A 16,244-nucleotide genomic window follows, 5' to 3' on the forward strand; every position below is an offset into this window, starting at 1 on the left:
TTCCTGATGGTGACCAGGAAGACGACGGGTACAAGCTGATCCGCAGCTGTGCGCTGTCAATCCCGTATCGTTCTTTGGCACCATTCCGGATGCAGCCGTCTTCAGAACGAAGTTTTGTGGAGCCACTTATGGTAATACAGACCTATTGTTTGAATTTCAGTAACTTAACTAGTGTTACCTTGCGCAGAAATACCTATCGCTCGTTGGTATCCCAGGCTTCCTAAGCCCCTGCTGTTGATATTCATGCTACTTTAAAATTTTAAACAAGGCATTCTGTTGTAAGTCAGAATTTCGTTGGGAGACTTTTGAGGTAATTTAGTTAGGCGCCAGGCTTAAGCATTTTTGTTCAGAAATGAATCGATCTTACAAAAGCATGAACTAAGAAGCTAAGAAATTTATTATATTCAGCAAAAACCTTTCTGAAAAGTTAATTCCTTTCCTAAGAAGGGACCTCAGTAATCTGGCTGGTCCAGATGAACCTGGAAGTAATAAATTCTACCAAATAACATCTATTTTGGAAAATGGAATGAAATTGGAAATGGGTAGAAATCTTTTAAGTTTGGCTTGTTAAGGGTTGCCTTAAACAAGTGGTAATAAACTTAAAGAACATTTTTATCTCTTGAGAACTCGTAAATTAGCATACATCTTTTGGCAAAATCAAACAGCAAAATAAAACTGCAGATGGAAATCAGAAATAAAAGCAAGACAATGCTGCAAATACTTAGAAACACACACACACACAAAATGCTGGAAGAACTCTAAACAAGCCAGGCAGCATTTCATACAGTTGTAGAAAGCTGCCTGGCTGATTGGCCCATCCAAACTGCTTAGTTGCATTGACCTGCACCCAGATCCATTCCCCTCTCATCCATGTGCCTATCCAAATTTCTCTTAAACATTGAAATCAAAATCACATCCCCCACTGGCGCTGGTAGCTCAAATCAACACACTCACCACCCTCTGAGTTCCCTTTAAACATCTCACCTTTTCACCCTTAACCCATGACCTTTAGTTGTAGCCTCTGGAAAAAGCCTGCTTGCATTTACTCTATACCCTTCATAATATTGTATCCCTCTATCAAATCTCCCCTCAATCTTCTACATTCTAGGGAATAAAGTTGTAACTTATTCAATCTTTCCTTACAACTCAGGTCTCTCAGTCCCGGCAACACCCTTGTAAATTTTCTGAGTACTTTTTCAGTTTTATTTAGGTAACTAAAACTACACACACTGGAAAGGATATCTTGATGAAGGGTCTCAACCTGAAGCATCGACTGTTTATTCATTTCCATAGCTGCTGCCTGTCATGAGTTCCTTCAGCATTTGGTGTGTGTTGCTGTGGATTTCCAGCATCTGCAGAATATCTTGCGTTTATGATTTGCTGAAAGTACTTAATTCAAGCAGCATTGGTGTAGAGAGAAATGGGTACCTTTGGATCAATGACTTTTAATCAGAACTAGGAGATGTAAGGAAAAGTCAGTATTAAATTGCAGAGGTAGGGGATGTTGGAGTCCAAGAGGCTGAATAATGTAAATGGTGGTGGTGTCATCTGCAAGAGGATGGTGAAGGCTTATTAATCGCAGCTCATCTGAACAGAGAAAGATGAAGGAGACCGAGAGGAACACAGGCTGGAACTGTGTAGTACAGAACACTACAGTTTTGAGTCAGTTATACAGTGCAGGAATATGCCCTCTGGCTCAAATTGTTCATGCTGAGCACCTGAGCTAGTCCCATTTGCTTGTGTTTGGTCCATGTCCCTATAAACGTTTCCTGTCTATGTAACTGCCCAAGTAGCTAACAAATCCTTAGTTCAAAAGTTTTAACTAAAGCAGAATTTGCTGGGTGTATCCAGGAAGGGTTCCAGACAGAGTGTGTTTTCAGGCCAACTATAGGAGGGGTCATTGTGGATAATGAACCCGGACAGATGTCTCGGTGGGAGAGCATTTCAGATACAGAGAACACAACTCCCTGACCTTTAGCATAGGAACAGATGATATGGGAAAGTATTTAATTGGAGGAGGGCCAATTATGGTGGAATTAGGCAGGAACTTGGGAGCACAAGTTGAGAACAGATGCTCTAAGGGAAATGCACAGCAGAAATGTGGAGGCTGTACAGGGGCCACTTGCATGGGGTTCTGTATAGGTTTGTCAGGTAAGAGGATGCTGGGGTGAAGAAACTATGGTTGCAAAGAGAGATGAAACATTTAGACAAGATAAAGAAGGAAGTGTTCTTATGGTTTAGGAAGCCAAAATCAGACAGGTCTGTTGAGATTTTTATGGTAGACAAGGATCTTAATAATGGATTTAGGAGATTTAGAAGGGGACATGAGAAAGCCTTGGTGAGTGGGATTCAGAAAAACCCCATTCCATATGTATATGAAGAACAGGAGGATGATTGGAGTGAGGATAGGACCACTCAAGGATAAAAGTGGAAGCATGATCCAGAGGTGGAGAAGGTAAGGGAGTTCCATAATGATATTTCACATCAGTGTTTACTGTGAGAGGAACCTTAATAAATGTAAGGTCAGTGTAGGACAGGCTAATGTGCTGGAGCTTACTGAAGTTAAGAAAGAGGCAGTGTTAGACAATGGAGTTTGGTATAGTATTTGTCAAGGGATGTATACTTTAATAAATACCAGGCAGAGAGACTTTGATGACTATGAAGTCAGTGTAGAACAGGCTAACTTGCTGGAATGTGTCAAGATTAGGAAAGAAGATTTGCTGGAACTTTTTTGAAAAACTTTAAGATAGATAAGTCACAAACAAGAGAAAATCTGTAGATGTTGGAAATCCAAGCAACGCACACAAAATGCTGGAGAACTCAGCAGGCCAGGTAGCATCTATGGAAAAAGTACAGTCGATGTTTTGGGCCGAGACCCTTCGGCAGGACTGATAAATCCCTGGTGCTTTACAGGATATACTCCAGTTTATCATGGGACCCAAGGAAAGAGATTGCTATGCCTTGGTGGTGCTCTTTTCATGATCATTGGCCACAGGAGATTGGAGGATGGCAAATATTGTTCAAGAAAGGGATTCTTTTGGGAATTGTAAACAACAGTGGTGATAAATTAATGGAGTGGATTTCATAAGGGCAGATTATGAGCATTTGGAGAAGAATAGCATGGCTTTGTGAGGGGCAGGTTGTGCTTTATGAGCCTTTTTTAAGGAGGTGTCAAGACAAATTGGTAAAGATAGAGTGGTGGATGTAGTGCAGATGGATTTTTATTAAGGTATTTGACAAGGCTTCCCATAGTCAGCTCAACCAGACTGTTAGGAGGCATGGGATTCAGGGAAATGTTGCTGCATGGATTTGGAATTGGGTTGCCTAAAGTAGACAAGATGGAGCATGTTCTGCCTGGAGGTTGGTGACAGCTGGTGTTCCACAGGGATCTATTCTGGGACCCATGATCTTTGTGATTTTTTTCCCATAAATGACTTGGATGAGAAAGTATAAGGGTGGGTTAGTAAGTTTGCAGATGACACGAAGTTTGTGGTGTTGTGGATAGTGTATAAGGTTGTCGTAGGTTATAATGAGACATTAATATTTTGTAGAGCTGTGTTGAGAAGTGGCAGATGGAGTTCAGTTTGGGAAAATTGTGCGGTGGTACACTTTAGAAGGTCAAACTTGAATGTGGAGTACAAGGTTAATGGTAGGGTTCTTAGCAGAGTAGAGGAACAGGGAACTTAGAATCCAAGTCCATAGATCCCTCAAAGTTGCTGGCCAAGTTGGTAGGGTAGTTAAGAAGGCGCATGGTGTGTTAACCTTCATTAGTTGGGGGATTGAGTTCAAGAGCTGTGAGTTAATGTTGCAGTTCTATAAACATTTGGTTAGACAACATGTGGAAAATTATGTTCAGTTCCCCCACAAGGTGCTATCCTCAGCTCTTTTCTGTACTCCCTGTACACTCATGACTGTGGCCAGTTTCTGCTCTAACTGCATTGATACGTTTATAGATGATACTATTGTAATGGGCTGCATCTCAGATAACGATGAGATGGCGTACAGGAGGGAGGGAGAGTGTTTAATAGCATTGTGTTGTGACAACCTTTGCATCACTGTCAGCAAAAGAAAAGAACCAGTCCTTAACTTCAGAAAGGGGTTGAGGTTGAAAGCTTCAAATTCCTAGGAGTGAACATCACTAAAAACTCGTCCTTGTCCAACCATGTGGTTGTCATGGCGAAGAAAGATCATCAGTGCCTGTAGTTCAAGTCAAGTCAAGTTAACTTTTATTGTCATTTCGACCATAACTGCTGGTACAGTGCATAGTAAAAATGAGACAATGTTTTTCAGGACCATGGTTTACATGACACAGTACCAAAAACTAGACTGAACTATGTAATAAAAAAAACACAGAGAAAGCTATACTAGACTACAGACCTACACTGGACTGCATAAAGTGCACAAAAACAGTACCGGCATTACAATAAATAATAAACAGGACAGTAGGGCAAGGTGTCAGTCCAGGCTTCGGGTATTGAGGAGTCTGATAGCTTGGGGGAAGAAACTGTTACATAGTCTGGTCGTGAGAGCTCGAATGCTTTGGAGCCTTTTCCCAGATGGCAGGAGGGAGAAGAGATTGTATGAGGGGTACATGGGGTCCTTCATAATGCTTTTTCCTTTGCGGATGCAGCGTGTAGTGTAAATGTCCGTGATGGCAGGAAGAGAGACCCCGATGATCTTCTCAGCTGACCTCACTATCCGCTGCAGGGTCTTGTGATCCAAGATGGTACAATTTCCAAACCAGGCAGTGATGCAGTTGCTCAGGATGCTCTCAGTGCAACCCCTGTAGAATGTGATGAGGATGGGGGGTGGGAGATGGACTTTTCTCAGCCTTCTCAGAAAGTAGAGACGCTGCTGGGCTTTCTTTGCTATGGAGCTGGTGTTGAGGGACCAGGTGAGATTCTCCATCAGGTGAACACCAAGAAATTTGGTGCTCTTTACGATCTCTATCGAGGAGCCGTCGATTTTTGGCGGGGAGTGGTCACTCCGTGCCCTCCTGAAGTCAACAACCATCTCTTTTGTTTTGTTCACATTCAGAGACAGGTTGTTGGCTCTGCACCAGTCTGTTAGCCGCTGCACCTCCTCTCTGTAAGCTGACTCATCGTTCTTGCTGATGAGACTCACCACAGTTGTGTCATCGGCGAACTTGATGTTATGGTTTGAGCTGTGTGTTGCAGCACAGTCGTGGGTCAGCAGAGTGAACAACAGTGGACTGAGCACACAACCCTGGGGAGCCCCCGTGCTCAGTGTGATGGTGTTGGAGATGCTGCTCCCGATCCGGACTGACTGAGGTCTCCCAGTCAGGAAGTCTAGGATCCAGTTGCAGAGAGAGGTGTTCAGGCCCAATAGGCTCAGCTTTCCAATCAGTTTCTGAGGGATGATTGTGTTGAATGCTGAACTAAAATCTATGAACGTCATCCGAACGTATGTGTCTTTTTTGTCCAGGTGGGTTAGGGCCAGGTGGAGGGTGGTGGCAATGGCGTCATCTGTTGAGCGGTTGGGACGGTATGCAAACTGCAGGGGGTCCAGTGAGGGGGGCAGCAGGGTCTTGATATGCCTCATGACGAGCCTCTCGAAACACTTCATGATGATGGATGTAAGTGCAACGGGACGGTAGTCATTTAGGCAGGACACTGAAGTCTTCTTTGGCACGGGGACGATGGTGGCGGCCTTGAAGCACGTTGGAATGGTGGCGCTGCTCAGGGAGATGTTGAAGATGACAGTGAGAACATCTGCTAGCTGGTCTGCACATCCTCTGAGCACTCTACCAGGGATGTTGTCTGGTCCAGCAGCCTTCCGTGGGTTGACCCTGCACAGGGTTCTTCTCACGTCAGCCACGGAGAGACACAGCACCTGGTCATTCGCAGGAGGGGTGGACTTCCTCGCCGCCACGTCATTTTCTGCTTCAAACCGGGCGTAGAAGTTACTCAGCACATTTGGGAGGGAGGCATCACCTGCACAGTCAGGTGATGTCGTCTTGTAATTGGTGATGTCCTGGATGCCCTTCCACATGCGCTGCGTGTCATAGCTGTCCTGGAAGTGACTGTGGATTAGCTGGGCATGTGCACGCTTTGCCCCTCTGATGGCTCGGGACAGTTTGGCCCTTGCTGTTGTTAGAGCTGCCTTGTCGCCTGCTCTGAAGGCGGAGTCGCGGGACCTCAGCAGCGCACGCACCTCTGCGGTCATCCATGGCTTCTGGTTGGCACGTATAGTGATGGTCTTGGACAGAGTGACATCATCAATGCACTTGCTGATGTAGCTGGTCACTGATGCTGTGTACTCCTCTAAGTTGGTAGAGTTGCCATCGGTTGCAGCCTCCCTGAACACGTGCCAGTCAGTGTGCTCAAAGCAGTCTTGAAGAGCAGAGATGGCTCCTGCTGGCCAGGTTTTCACCTGTTTCTGAACTGGTCTGGAGCTCCTGACGAGCGGTCTGTATGCTGGGATTAGCAGAACAGAGATGTGGTCTGAGTAACCGAGGTGGGGGCGGGGCTCTGCCCAGTACGCGTTGGGGATGTTTGTGTAAACCAGGTCCAATGCGTTCTCCCCCCTCGTTGCAAAGTCCACATACTGATGGAATTTGGGGAGCACTGACTTAAGGTTCGCGTGGTTAAAATCACCGGCGACAATAAACAGACCATCAGGGTGTGCGTTCTGCAGTTCGCTAATAGCCCCGTACAGTTCACAGAGCGCCTCCTTAGCATTAGCGCTGGGGAGAATGTAGACACCGAATATAAGGACAGAGGTGAATTCCCATGGCAAATAAAATGGTCTGCATCGAACTGCCACAAACTCCACTAACAATGAGCAGTGTCTGGAAACCAGCGCAGAGTTCTTACACCATTCCGTGTCAATGTAAACACACCGCCACCGCGAGCCTTACCGGAGACAGCTGCATCTCTGTCCGAACGAAACAAAGCTAGCACATCGCTTTCGACATCTCCATCTCTGGCTCCCAGCATCAGGCAAGTCCGAGGATTGTAGGCCCATTCCCCTCAGCAAGCCGACGTCGCGTAATTCAGCCAGCAGATCTTTGTGGAGGTTTGTTTTTGGGCGATCTCTGTATTGTAGTAGTATCTGACGATGGTAGATAGCCGCTCTGTTATCCATGTGCCCTATTCGAAAATTGTGTATCAAACTTAAAATAGAAAATTAAATGAAAGTAACACCAGGTCTGAAAGGCCGCTGCTGTCGTGCCACCTTGTGGATTCCTCAGGAGGCTAAAAAATTAGCATGTTCCTGATGATCCATACCAATTTTTATCTTGTGAAAGCTTCCTATCTGGATGCAGAACAACTTGGTACAGCACCTGCTTTTCATGTGACCACAAGAAACTGCAGGGAGTTGTGGACACAGCTCAGCGCATCATGGAAACTAGCCTCCCCCCTATGGACTCTCTATACTTCTCAATACCCAGTAAAGCAGCCAGCATAGTCTCTTCCCTCTTCTGTCGGACAGAAGATGCAAAAGCCTGAAAGGTGAAAGCATGTACCCTTAAGCTCAAGAACAGCTTCTACCCCACTGTTATAAGATCATCAAACAGTTCCCCAGTATGATAAGATTGACTCTTGAGCGCACAATCTGTCTTATCATTTCCTTTTACTTTATTGTTGACCTGCGGTTACAGTTTATTCTGCATTGATCTTGTTTTGCTTTGAAATGCCTCAATGCTCTGCATAGTGATTTGATCTGTGTAAACAGTATGCAGAAGAAGCTTATTCACTGTATTGTGGTACACCTGACAATAATAAGCAATCAATGCCAGTACCAAATCTAGTGGCTTCATTAAATTAAAATAATACACAAGCTTCAGAGAGGGTGCAGAGGAGATTTACCAGGATGCTGCCTTGATTAGAGAATGTATCTTTTGAGGAAACATTGAGCAAGCTAGGGCTTGTCTGCTTGGAGCAAAGGAGAGTGAGAGGTAACATGATGAAGATGTGCTACATCAGATCCGGAGTAACAATTATTTTTGCTTTTCTTTACACTTGTATACTGGAAATGATGTTAAAGAATCTTGACTTCTTGACATAAAATGGGAGACATAGCAGAGTGGACAGGATTGATCTGCAGCTAGCTTTCCTGCTGGCCATTAGCTCTGTTCAGATACATCAAATTCAAACTAATTTGCAGTGGACATGGGCAGTAAGTTACACTAAAGCGAGGTGATGTCAAAAAATAGCTTCCGTTTTGCTGTTAGATTTCTGAATGTTCTATCAATTCAGGAACACTACCTTGTTAATAGTGTTCCTGCAGTTTTTTTTGCAGTTTTTTTGTAATTGTGGTAATTTATGTCTTTGCGATGTACTGCTGCTGCAAAACAAGTAATTTCATGACCGTGGTAATAAATCTGATTATGAATACTGATGCCAACCCTTTCTGGGCCATCAGTGCAACCTTCCCAAACATTTTTTCACACAATAGATTATCATTTATAGTTCAAAGTACATTTATTATTGTAGTGTGTCTACATTATACAACCTTGAGTTTCATTTCCTAACAGGCAGCCACAAAACAAAGAAACCCAAAAGAACCCATAAACACTTGTTCAACTTATAACTTTTTATTTCCTTAGATAAATAACAGCCCTTTAGCTTGTGCTGTTATTCATAGTTCCAAACACTATCCAGTTGAGATGCGCCCTTTAAGTGTAGTGCCTTCAGCTTAATATTGTATGTTGTTTCTGTGCAAGATCACGTTTATTTAAAGGAATGATTTTTTTATCCTTAATCTCACAGATGTCGAACTATAAACGTGCAACTTTAGAGGAGGATGATGATGTCACAGATGCCATTGCAGACGGAAATGCCTCACCAGAAAGCATTGAGGTTTGTAGAATAGACTGGAATTAAAATGTTATTTCATTTAAACATTGTTTTATTAGGTTAGTGTTCATTTCCTTTCTTGTAAGCATGTTGAAAGTTTAGGAAGTTATGTTATGATAATCCCGTTCCAGTTTTTGCAACAACAATATACACAAAAAGTACTGCTTTTGCTGTGGCATAATCATGAACAGTCACATTGCCTTAATTTGTTCTCTGTTGAGCATGAACACAGTTTCTTCTTTGATAAATAATGGAATTCCATTGTGTGCAATTGTTTTTCAGTCAAGAAAATAGGACAAACCTTAATCTAACAAACCAATAAGGATGCATTTTTTTCTACTTTACATGAGCTATTTTTATAGTGTTCTAAATTTGGACAAATTACTGAGAATATATTTCTCTATTTGAGCTGAAATATATCAGTTTCCTGTTGGGTACTGTATCCAGGTTACCTTTCTCACTGTGAATTTAGAATTGATGAAATGTTTAAGGCGAACATGAGCAGGAATTTTTCCACTCAGAGGGCGGTGAGAGTGTGGAATGAACCACCAGTAGAAGTTTGATTTCAGCATTTAAGAAAAATTTGAATAGGTGCAGGGATGGGAGGAATATGGAGGCTATGACCAGTGCAGGTCGACAGGACAAGACAGATGACTAGATGGTCTGAAGAGCCTGTTACTGTGCTCTATGACTCTACCCTATCATTTGAATGAATCTGTTTTGCACTCTTCAAGCAAGTTAAGTCCCTCTCAAAGGTGTGGCCCCCAGAATTGTACACCCTGTTTGTGGACTGAACAGGGCTTTACATAACTGAGATTGCATCCTTGTTCTGACTCTTTGGATATAAAGGGCTGCATATCATTAAACTTGACAAAATTCTTTTCTGAAAAAATGCATTATTGTTTAATGATCATGCAGGTCTCTTTAGACTGCTACTGCTTTTAACTTTTCATCACTTAGAAAACTACCATGCCTTGTATTTTTCTAGATTGAAATCTGTTGGCTAGTTTTGCACATTCATTTAATTGTTTTTCTTCTAAAACATGGAATGAAGCTAGTTTGTACCAAGTCAATGCAAGAATATTTCTGAAGTTATGGCATTGTCTTGACGTAAACATAATGTAATAAAACAACAATATTTATTGACAAACACGAGGAAATCTGCAGATGCTGGAAATTCAAGCAACACACACAAAATGCTGGTGGAATGCAGCAGGTCAGGCAGCATCTGTAGAAAGAAGCACAGTTGACCTTTCGGGCTGAGACCCTTCGTCAGGACTAACTGAAAGGAAAGATAGTAAGAGATTTGAAAGTAGGAGGGGGGAGAGGGAAATGCAAAATGATAGGAGAAGTCCGGAGAGGGTGGGTGAAGCTGAGAGCTGGAAAGGTGATTGGCAAAAGGGATACAGAGCTGGAGAAGGGAAAGGATCATGGGACGGGAGGCCTAGGGAGAAAGAAAGGGGGAGGGGAGCACCAGAGGGAGATGGAGAACAGGCAGAGTGGTGAGCAGAGAGAGGAAAAAAAAAGAGGAGGGGGAAAAAAACTAAATATGTCAGGGATGGGGTAAGAAGGGGAGGAGGGGTATTAACAGAAGTTAGAGAAGTCAGTGTTCATGCCATCAAGTTGGATGCTACCCAGACGGTATATAAGGTGTTGTTCTTCCAACCTGAGTGTAGCTTCATCTTGACAGTAGAGGAGGCCATGGATAGACATATCAGAATGGGAATGGGATGTGGAATTGAAATGTGTGGCCACTGGGAGATCCTGCTTTCTCTGGCGGACAGAGTGTAGGTGTTCAGTGGAACGGTCTCCCAGTCTGTGTCGGGTCTCACCAATATATAAAAGGCCACACCAGGAGCACTGGGATTTATTGACATACAGTTTGGAATAGGCCTTCCAGCCTTTCAAGTCGTGTCACTCAGCAATCCCCCAATTTAATCCTAACCTAATCATAGGATAACTTACAATGACCAATTAGCCTACTGACTAGTATGTCTTTGGACTGTGAGAGGAAACTGGAGCACCCAGAGGAAACCCACATGGTCATGGGGAAAATGTACAAATTCTTTGCAGGCAACGGTGGGAACTGAACTTGGGTCGCTGGTACTGTAAAGTGCTGTGCTGACCACTATGCTATCCCTGGCATGATTAGTGAATTGAGTGGTTGCAATAATGTCTCAAGATTTTGGTTTCAAAAAGCTGTTGACAGGCATTTTCTTAAGAGTTTGGATTATTTGATGATGATACCACAACATGTAATAAATAGAACTGAAAGTTAGCCGTCCGTCTCTTACACCTGCTCCACAATTCAATAATATCATGGATAATCTTTTAATTTCACTGCAATATTCTTGAACTGATCTTGATTCTCTCAGAATCACAAACTCTCTTGAATTTTGTTCTTGAATAATCAAGAGTAGCTCAGCCTGTGCAAATCTCTTGGGTTGAGAACTCCAAACATTTAGTGCTCCTTTGGTGAGGAAAAGAGCATACTCTCGGAATGGCCTTCCTTAGTTGAACCCGTGATCTGTGTTTCAAGAAAAATTGCATCTGATGAGTGAGATGGGCCAAACACAGGCAAATACATCCAGCTCACTTAGGCACCTTAGTGGGCATGGATGAGTTTAGCCAAAGGGCCTCTTTCCATGCTGTGTAGCTCTAGAACTCCAACAATCTAGTTAGTCCCAATCCCGTGCATTCTCTCCACACTCATCACAGGTACTTGCCTAATTCCAAAATGAATGCTCCAATTGAGTACATCTCCACTACTTCCTTGTGTTGCCTTAGGTCCTTTCACCAATCTCCTTCAGAATACTTCGGCTAATTCTTGACCCTTCTGTCAGTGAAGACTATTTTTCTCTACCTACTCTGTCAATATAGTGCACAATTTCAAATATATTAGCGGACTGGCTCTCAAACTCTGCTGTTCCACAGAAAGCAGCCGTAGTATCTCAAGGCTATACACATAACTGAGGTCCCTGATGCTTTGGATAAAAGATATTACATGTTGTAGTTTCTTAAAAAAAAAATCAGAGTTTTTATGTAGCTGCTTCCACAGTAGACAAATTCAGTTAAAGATATCTTTGTGCTATGATTTTTTTCTCTCTCTCTGTTTTTTGTTGATACTGCATGGTGATACACATTGATTTCCTTATCACAAATGTAGCCTTCGGTAAAATGATTAGCTTTTAGTTTTGATGGTAGTTGATATGATGAATCTTCATTTGTGCTGAAATGAAAATAACTGTTATTTCTTTTAAATAGGTTGGATTTAGAAAAGGTAAATCACTTTCTTTGGGTCCAATTGGAAGAAGAACGCAGCTGGAACTGACCTTGTTAGTTGTACTCTTTGTTGTGGTTATGGCCCTGACTGGTTGCATAATCACTCTGGTGATAAACAATAACCAAGGTAAGATACCTTCTGCCCTCACAGTGTGTATGTACACAGCTATTCAGTGAGTTAAACAACTTTTCAAAAATCACCCAGTGGAAGCTTTCTTCAGAGTTTTAAATGAGATTTCTTACTTTCCTTACTTGTGAAAAGATACTGCTCTTTCAAGGGCAAATAAAGAGTGGATGGAGATGTCATTTCATCATGCTTCAAGTCAAATCAAAATTTACCTGTGCAGGAAATGGTATTTAGAAAAAAACAGCTTACATACAAGAAGTGATGTTCTTACAAAATGAACCGAGCCTGTAGGGGCCAGAACACTCCCTGCCTGGCGTCCATAGGATGTCAAACAACTACTGAAACTAAATGTCAACTGATTATTTCAGGCTTTGGCAAAAGAATGGTAGTTTCAGAGACTGGCCTTTAATCATTCTTTGAAGCTGCTGACCTCGAAGGGATACTTGCTTGTGGTAATGTCTAGTGAGCAGAGAGGTGACATTAAGTTCACCCAGAATGACGGTTCAGCAAGTTACTTTGAAGTGAGTGTTCTTTATTTGTCCTCTGTCTTGCAGTAGCCTTTCAGAGTCTATTTACTAAGGGAACTTTGAGAAGTTCCTGCATTGTGATGCACTGCACTTCCTCTGCATAAGCCTGTCTTTGAATAACAAGAAAGATTCTAACCTTTGCCTAATTCAATTGCTTGGCATTGCAAGTTTGCTTTACAAATGTGCCAACCATTGCTAAGGCTGCCACTGGCTATCCCTGTAAAGGAATGAACAATACCGTGAGAGCTGGGCAATTGCTCTGGTAAGCAACTTTCAGTATGACAAAATGCTAAAAGCATGCACTGCCATGTTGGAGTGGTGATAAACGAGTGATGTTCTACATCTGCATCAGGATCGGCCTGGTTGGAAGTTTCTTGCAAACTATGTTCCTGTTGATGATCAGCAAGAAATGCTGGGCCAGTTAACCATGAAGAGAGGGTGAGCTGATAAGCTTGGAGCCCTCTTGTGGCATAATCCACTGGGAGCATCGTTCCATTTGTTCTTCTGAGTTGATTGCCTGATACGTTGGATCTTATTAAGCACATCAACAAAGAGTCTCCTTGTTTTCATTAAATATATGATCAATAACAACCTTGCTGATGGTAAAGAACTTGATATCACTTAGTTCTGTGTCCAGCTGTTCGATTATCATCTCTGCCATCTCAACTGCTAGAACAGCAGCACTGAGTTCAAGCCTTGGTATTGGTGAGATCTGGTTTGGGAACAAGCTTTGCCTTTCCCAGGATGAATCCAACCTCACTATATCCAGAAGAGTCTGTGACCTTCAGGTATACAGCAGCAGCCATAGTTTTAGTTGACATGTCACAGAAGACGCAGATCTCTTTCTTTTGGGTTGTAGATAATGGAATTGTTGTGTAGGATCTTGGAATTTTAAGATCCTGATGTGAAGAACACCACTGCTTATGTTTCTCTTTAGGGATGGGACATCCCATCCACAGGTGTTTGAGGTCAACCCTCTTAACATGAAGCAACCCAGGATGCTGACTGGAGCAGAAAATCCAGGACGGTCAAATAGGCTGTTGATAGCATGCCACAACATGTAAAGGGTCTTTTAGTATCAGATCAAGATCCTGTTGACATTTGGCCAGATCTTCAAATGGGAAACTTTGCGTGATATCAGCACTGTTGGATGTGATTTTGTCCAGCCTGAGATTAGACCATGCCAACGTGGACGTGCTGCTTTCAGCACGCTAACTGCTTCTTCTGCACTAGAAAGTCATTTAAGACCATCAGCAACATAGTGCAACAGTGCCTTTCAACACTGGCAGGGGTGGGGGATATGGAGGTGGTGGTATAGGCTGTTAATTAGGGCTATTCAAGAGTTTCTTAGATGGGCATATGGATGAAAGAAATGGGCTGTGGCCCATTTGTAATTGATTGATTAATCCACAAATCAAAACAGTGTTGGACAGCCCTCTCATATTCTTTATTCCTGTAAACAACACCATTAAAAATGAGTCACTACTTTAGTTCTAAAGCTATTTAGTTATCTGAAATACTTTGATTCATGGTTAAAATTTGTCTTACCTGAATGCTTAAAAATTAAGTCAAGTCACTTTTTATTGTCGTTTCAACCATAAATGCTGGTACAGTACATAGTAAAAATGAGACAACGTTTTTCAGGACTGTGGTGCTACATGAAACAGTACAAAAACTACACTGAACTACGTAAAAACAACACAGAAAAAGAAACTACACTAGACTACAGACCTACCCAGGACTGCATAAAGTGCACAAAACAGTGCAGGCATTACAGTAAATAATAAACAAGACAATAGAGGGCAATTACTTATTGCAAAATTTAAGTTTTTATAAATATTGTAATTTAGGTGGATCAAAAACGAACAATTCACAAACTTGACATTTATTGTAATTGAACATTATACTACAAATTAATGTTAAAATATATGTTGTTAATACAAGTTTCACCTCAACTTTCAAAATTTTGTTTTCTCATCTTTGCTCTTTTGCTATTGAATGTCAATCATGGCTTCCTAAGTACTTGCCATTGATTCAGGAGGTTGTATGCTTAAAGCCTGTTTCAGAGACTTGGAAACAGAATTGAGGCTGATGCTACATCCAGCACTGAGGCAATCCTCTGAATGAGATAGTTAATCTAGTCTGTGCTTGAAGGTGGATGGAAGTGATCCTATTTTGAGAGCGAGCGGAGAGTCATTCTGATCAATTACAGGTCAATTGATCAACATCACAAACAAAATAGCTAGATTATCTGTTAAATGTCACTTTGTCCTTTGTATGAGTTAGTGATGTACATTGGCTGCTGTATTTCAAGTATCACCATAGCAACTACTATTCAAAACTAATTTTTGGTGCTTTGGGCATTCTGAGGTTATGAAAAGTACAAAATAAACACAAGTCCTTACTGTACTTTTATTTCATTATGATTGATCAGTCTTCATTTTGTCCTCTCTCAGTTAATTGGTTTAGTTGAATGATGCCATGCATAAGGATCATGTTGCAATATTTCAGTTTTGTTTAATCACACCTCGGGAAAAAGAGCAAGGTGACTCCAAACTTTGGTTTGCAAATATCGAATTTGTATGATGAAAATGTCATCCTTTTATTTGCAGATCCTTCGCATAAATATTGTCTGACTGAAGCATGCATTACTGTGGCTGCCAAGATAACAGAATCACTGGACCGCACAGTGGACCCTTGTCATGACTTTTATCAATATGCCTGTGGTGGATGGATAAAGAAAAACCCATTGCCAGATGGAAGGTCACGCTGGAATACGTTTAATAGCCTGTGGGACCAGAACCAGGCTGTCATGAAGCATTTATTAGGTAAACAATTAAAAAAAAACCCACTACTAATCTTATTTTGACATCATGCATGTTTGAACAATTAGTTGGTCTGTATGTTTATTACACACTGATATATTAGCATATGATTTTTGTTGCCCTTTTGTTACTCTCACATCGATAATGTTTTTTTTTATCATTTAAAAGCATCCGTGTTTATTTTTCTTTGTAAAACAAATAGAAGGCTACTTGTTGGTATCATTACGTTCTGCAGTACTAACTACAAAGCGTGTATTTTTATAAATCATTGTGACAGTCCGATCAGTTTCCTAGATCAATTTCAGTGCTTCTTTTATTAATTAGTAAATGATGGAACTGAACTGATTATAATGTTAGTTCTAGAAGTACAGTTTTTATGCTAAATTTTTAAAAATTGCACATAAATGAACCAGTTATTGTTAGCTCTCCCATGTGAATGAGAAGTTCTGTGGTTTGGCTTAATTTAATATGGACAATTCAGAAATTGTGAACTTTGTTGTTTGAAGTTTTCTGTAACTGATTTTAATTAAGAATTACATCATGAAGAGGAAGCAATAGTGGGATTGTGGTGACCCACTTTCTGCGCAGGCGAACCGGCTCACAAATAGCCAGCGCGCAGGGAGGGACTTTGGTAATGCACTTCTGACGTCATTTTCGCCCG

At 41.8% G+C, this 16,244-nt stretch overlaps 1 protein-coding gene across 5 annotated transcripts in view; it reads left to right on the top strand.

Moving 5' to 3' along the window:
• LOC140725584 (endothelin-converting enzyme 2-like) overlaps nucleotides 1–16,244 on the top strand; it is a 128,801-nt gene that overhangs the window by 29,258 nt on the left and 83,299 nt on the right. For 3 of the 5 annotated variants that reach the window (XM_073041224.1, XM_073041225.1, XM_073041226.1), the window contains exons 2-4: nucleotides 8,736–8,825; nucleotides 12,087–12,231; nucleotides 15,371–15,586. In XM_073041224.1, the coding sequence (XP_072897325.1) occupies nucleotides 8,736–8,825; nucleotides 12,087–12,231; nucleotides 15,371–15,586 (451 nt within the window). Of the gene's footprint in view, nucleotides 1–17; nucleotides 132–8,735; nucleotides 8,826–12,086; nucleotides 12,232–15,370; nucleotides 15,587–16,244 lie in introns of all 5 variants that reach the window. The other 2 variants (XM_073041222.1, XM_073041223.1) reach the window with 1 other exon arrangement.

This window comes from Hemitrygon akajei, chromosome 3 (genome assembly GCF_048418815.1).
Source record: "Hemitrygon akajei chromosome 3, sHemAka1.3, whole genome shotgun sequence".
NCBI classification, from domain to species: domain Eukaryota; kingdom Metazoa; phylum Chordata; class Chondrichthyes; order Myliobatiformes; family Dasyatidae; genus Hemitrygon; species Hemitrygon akajei.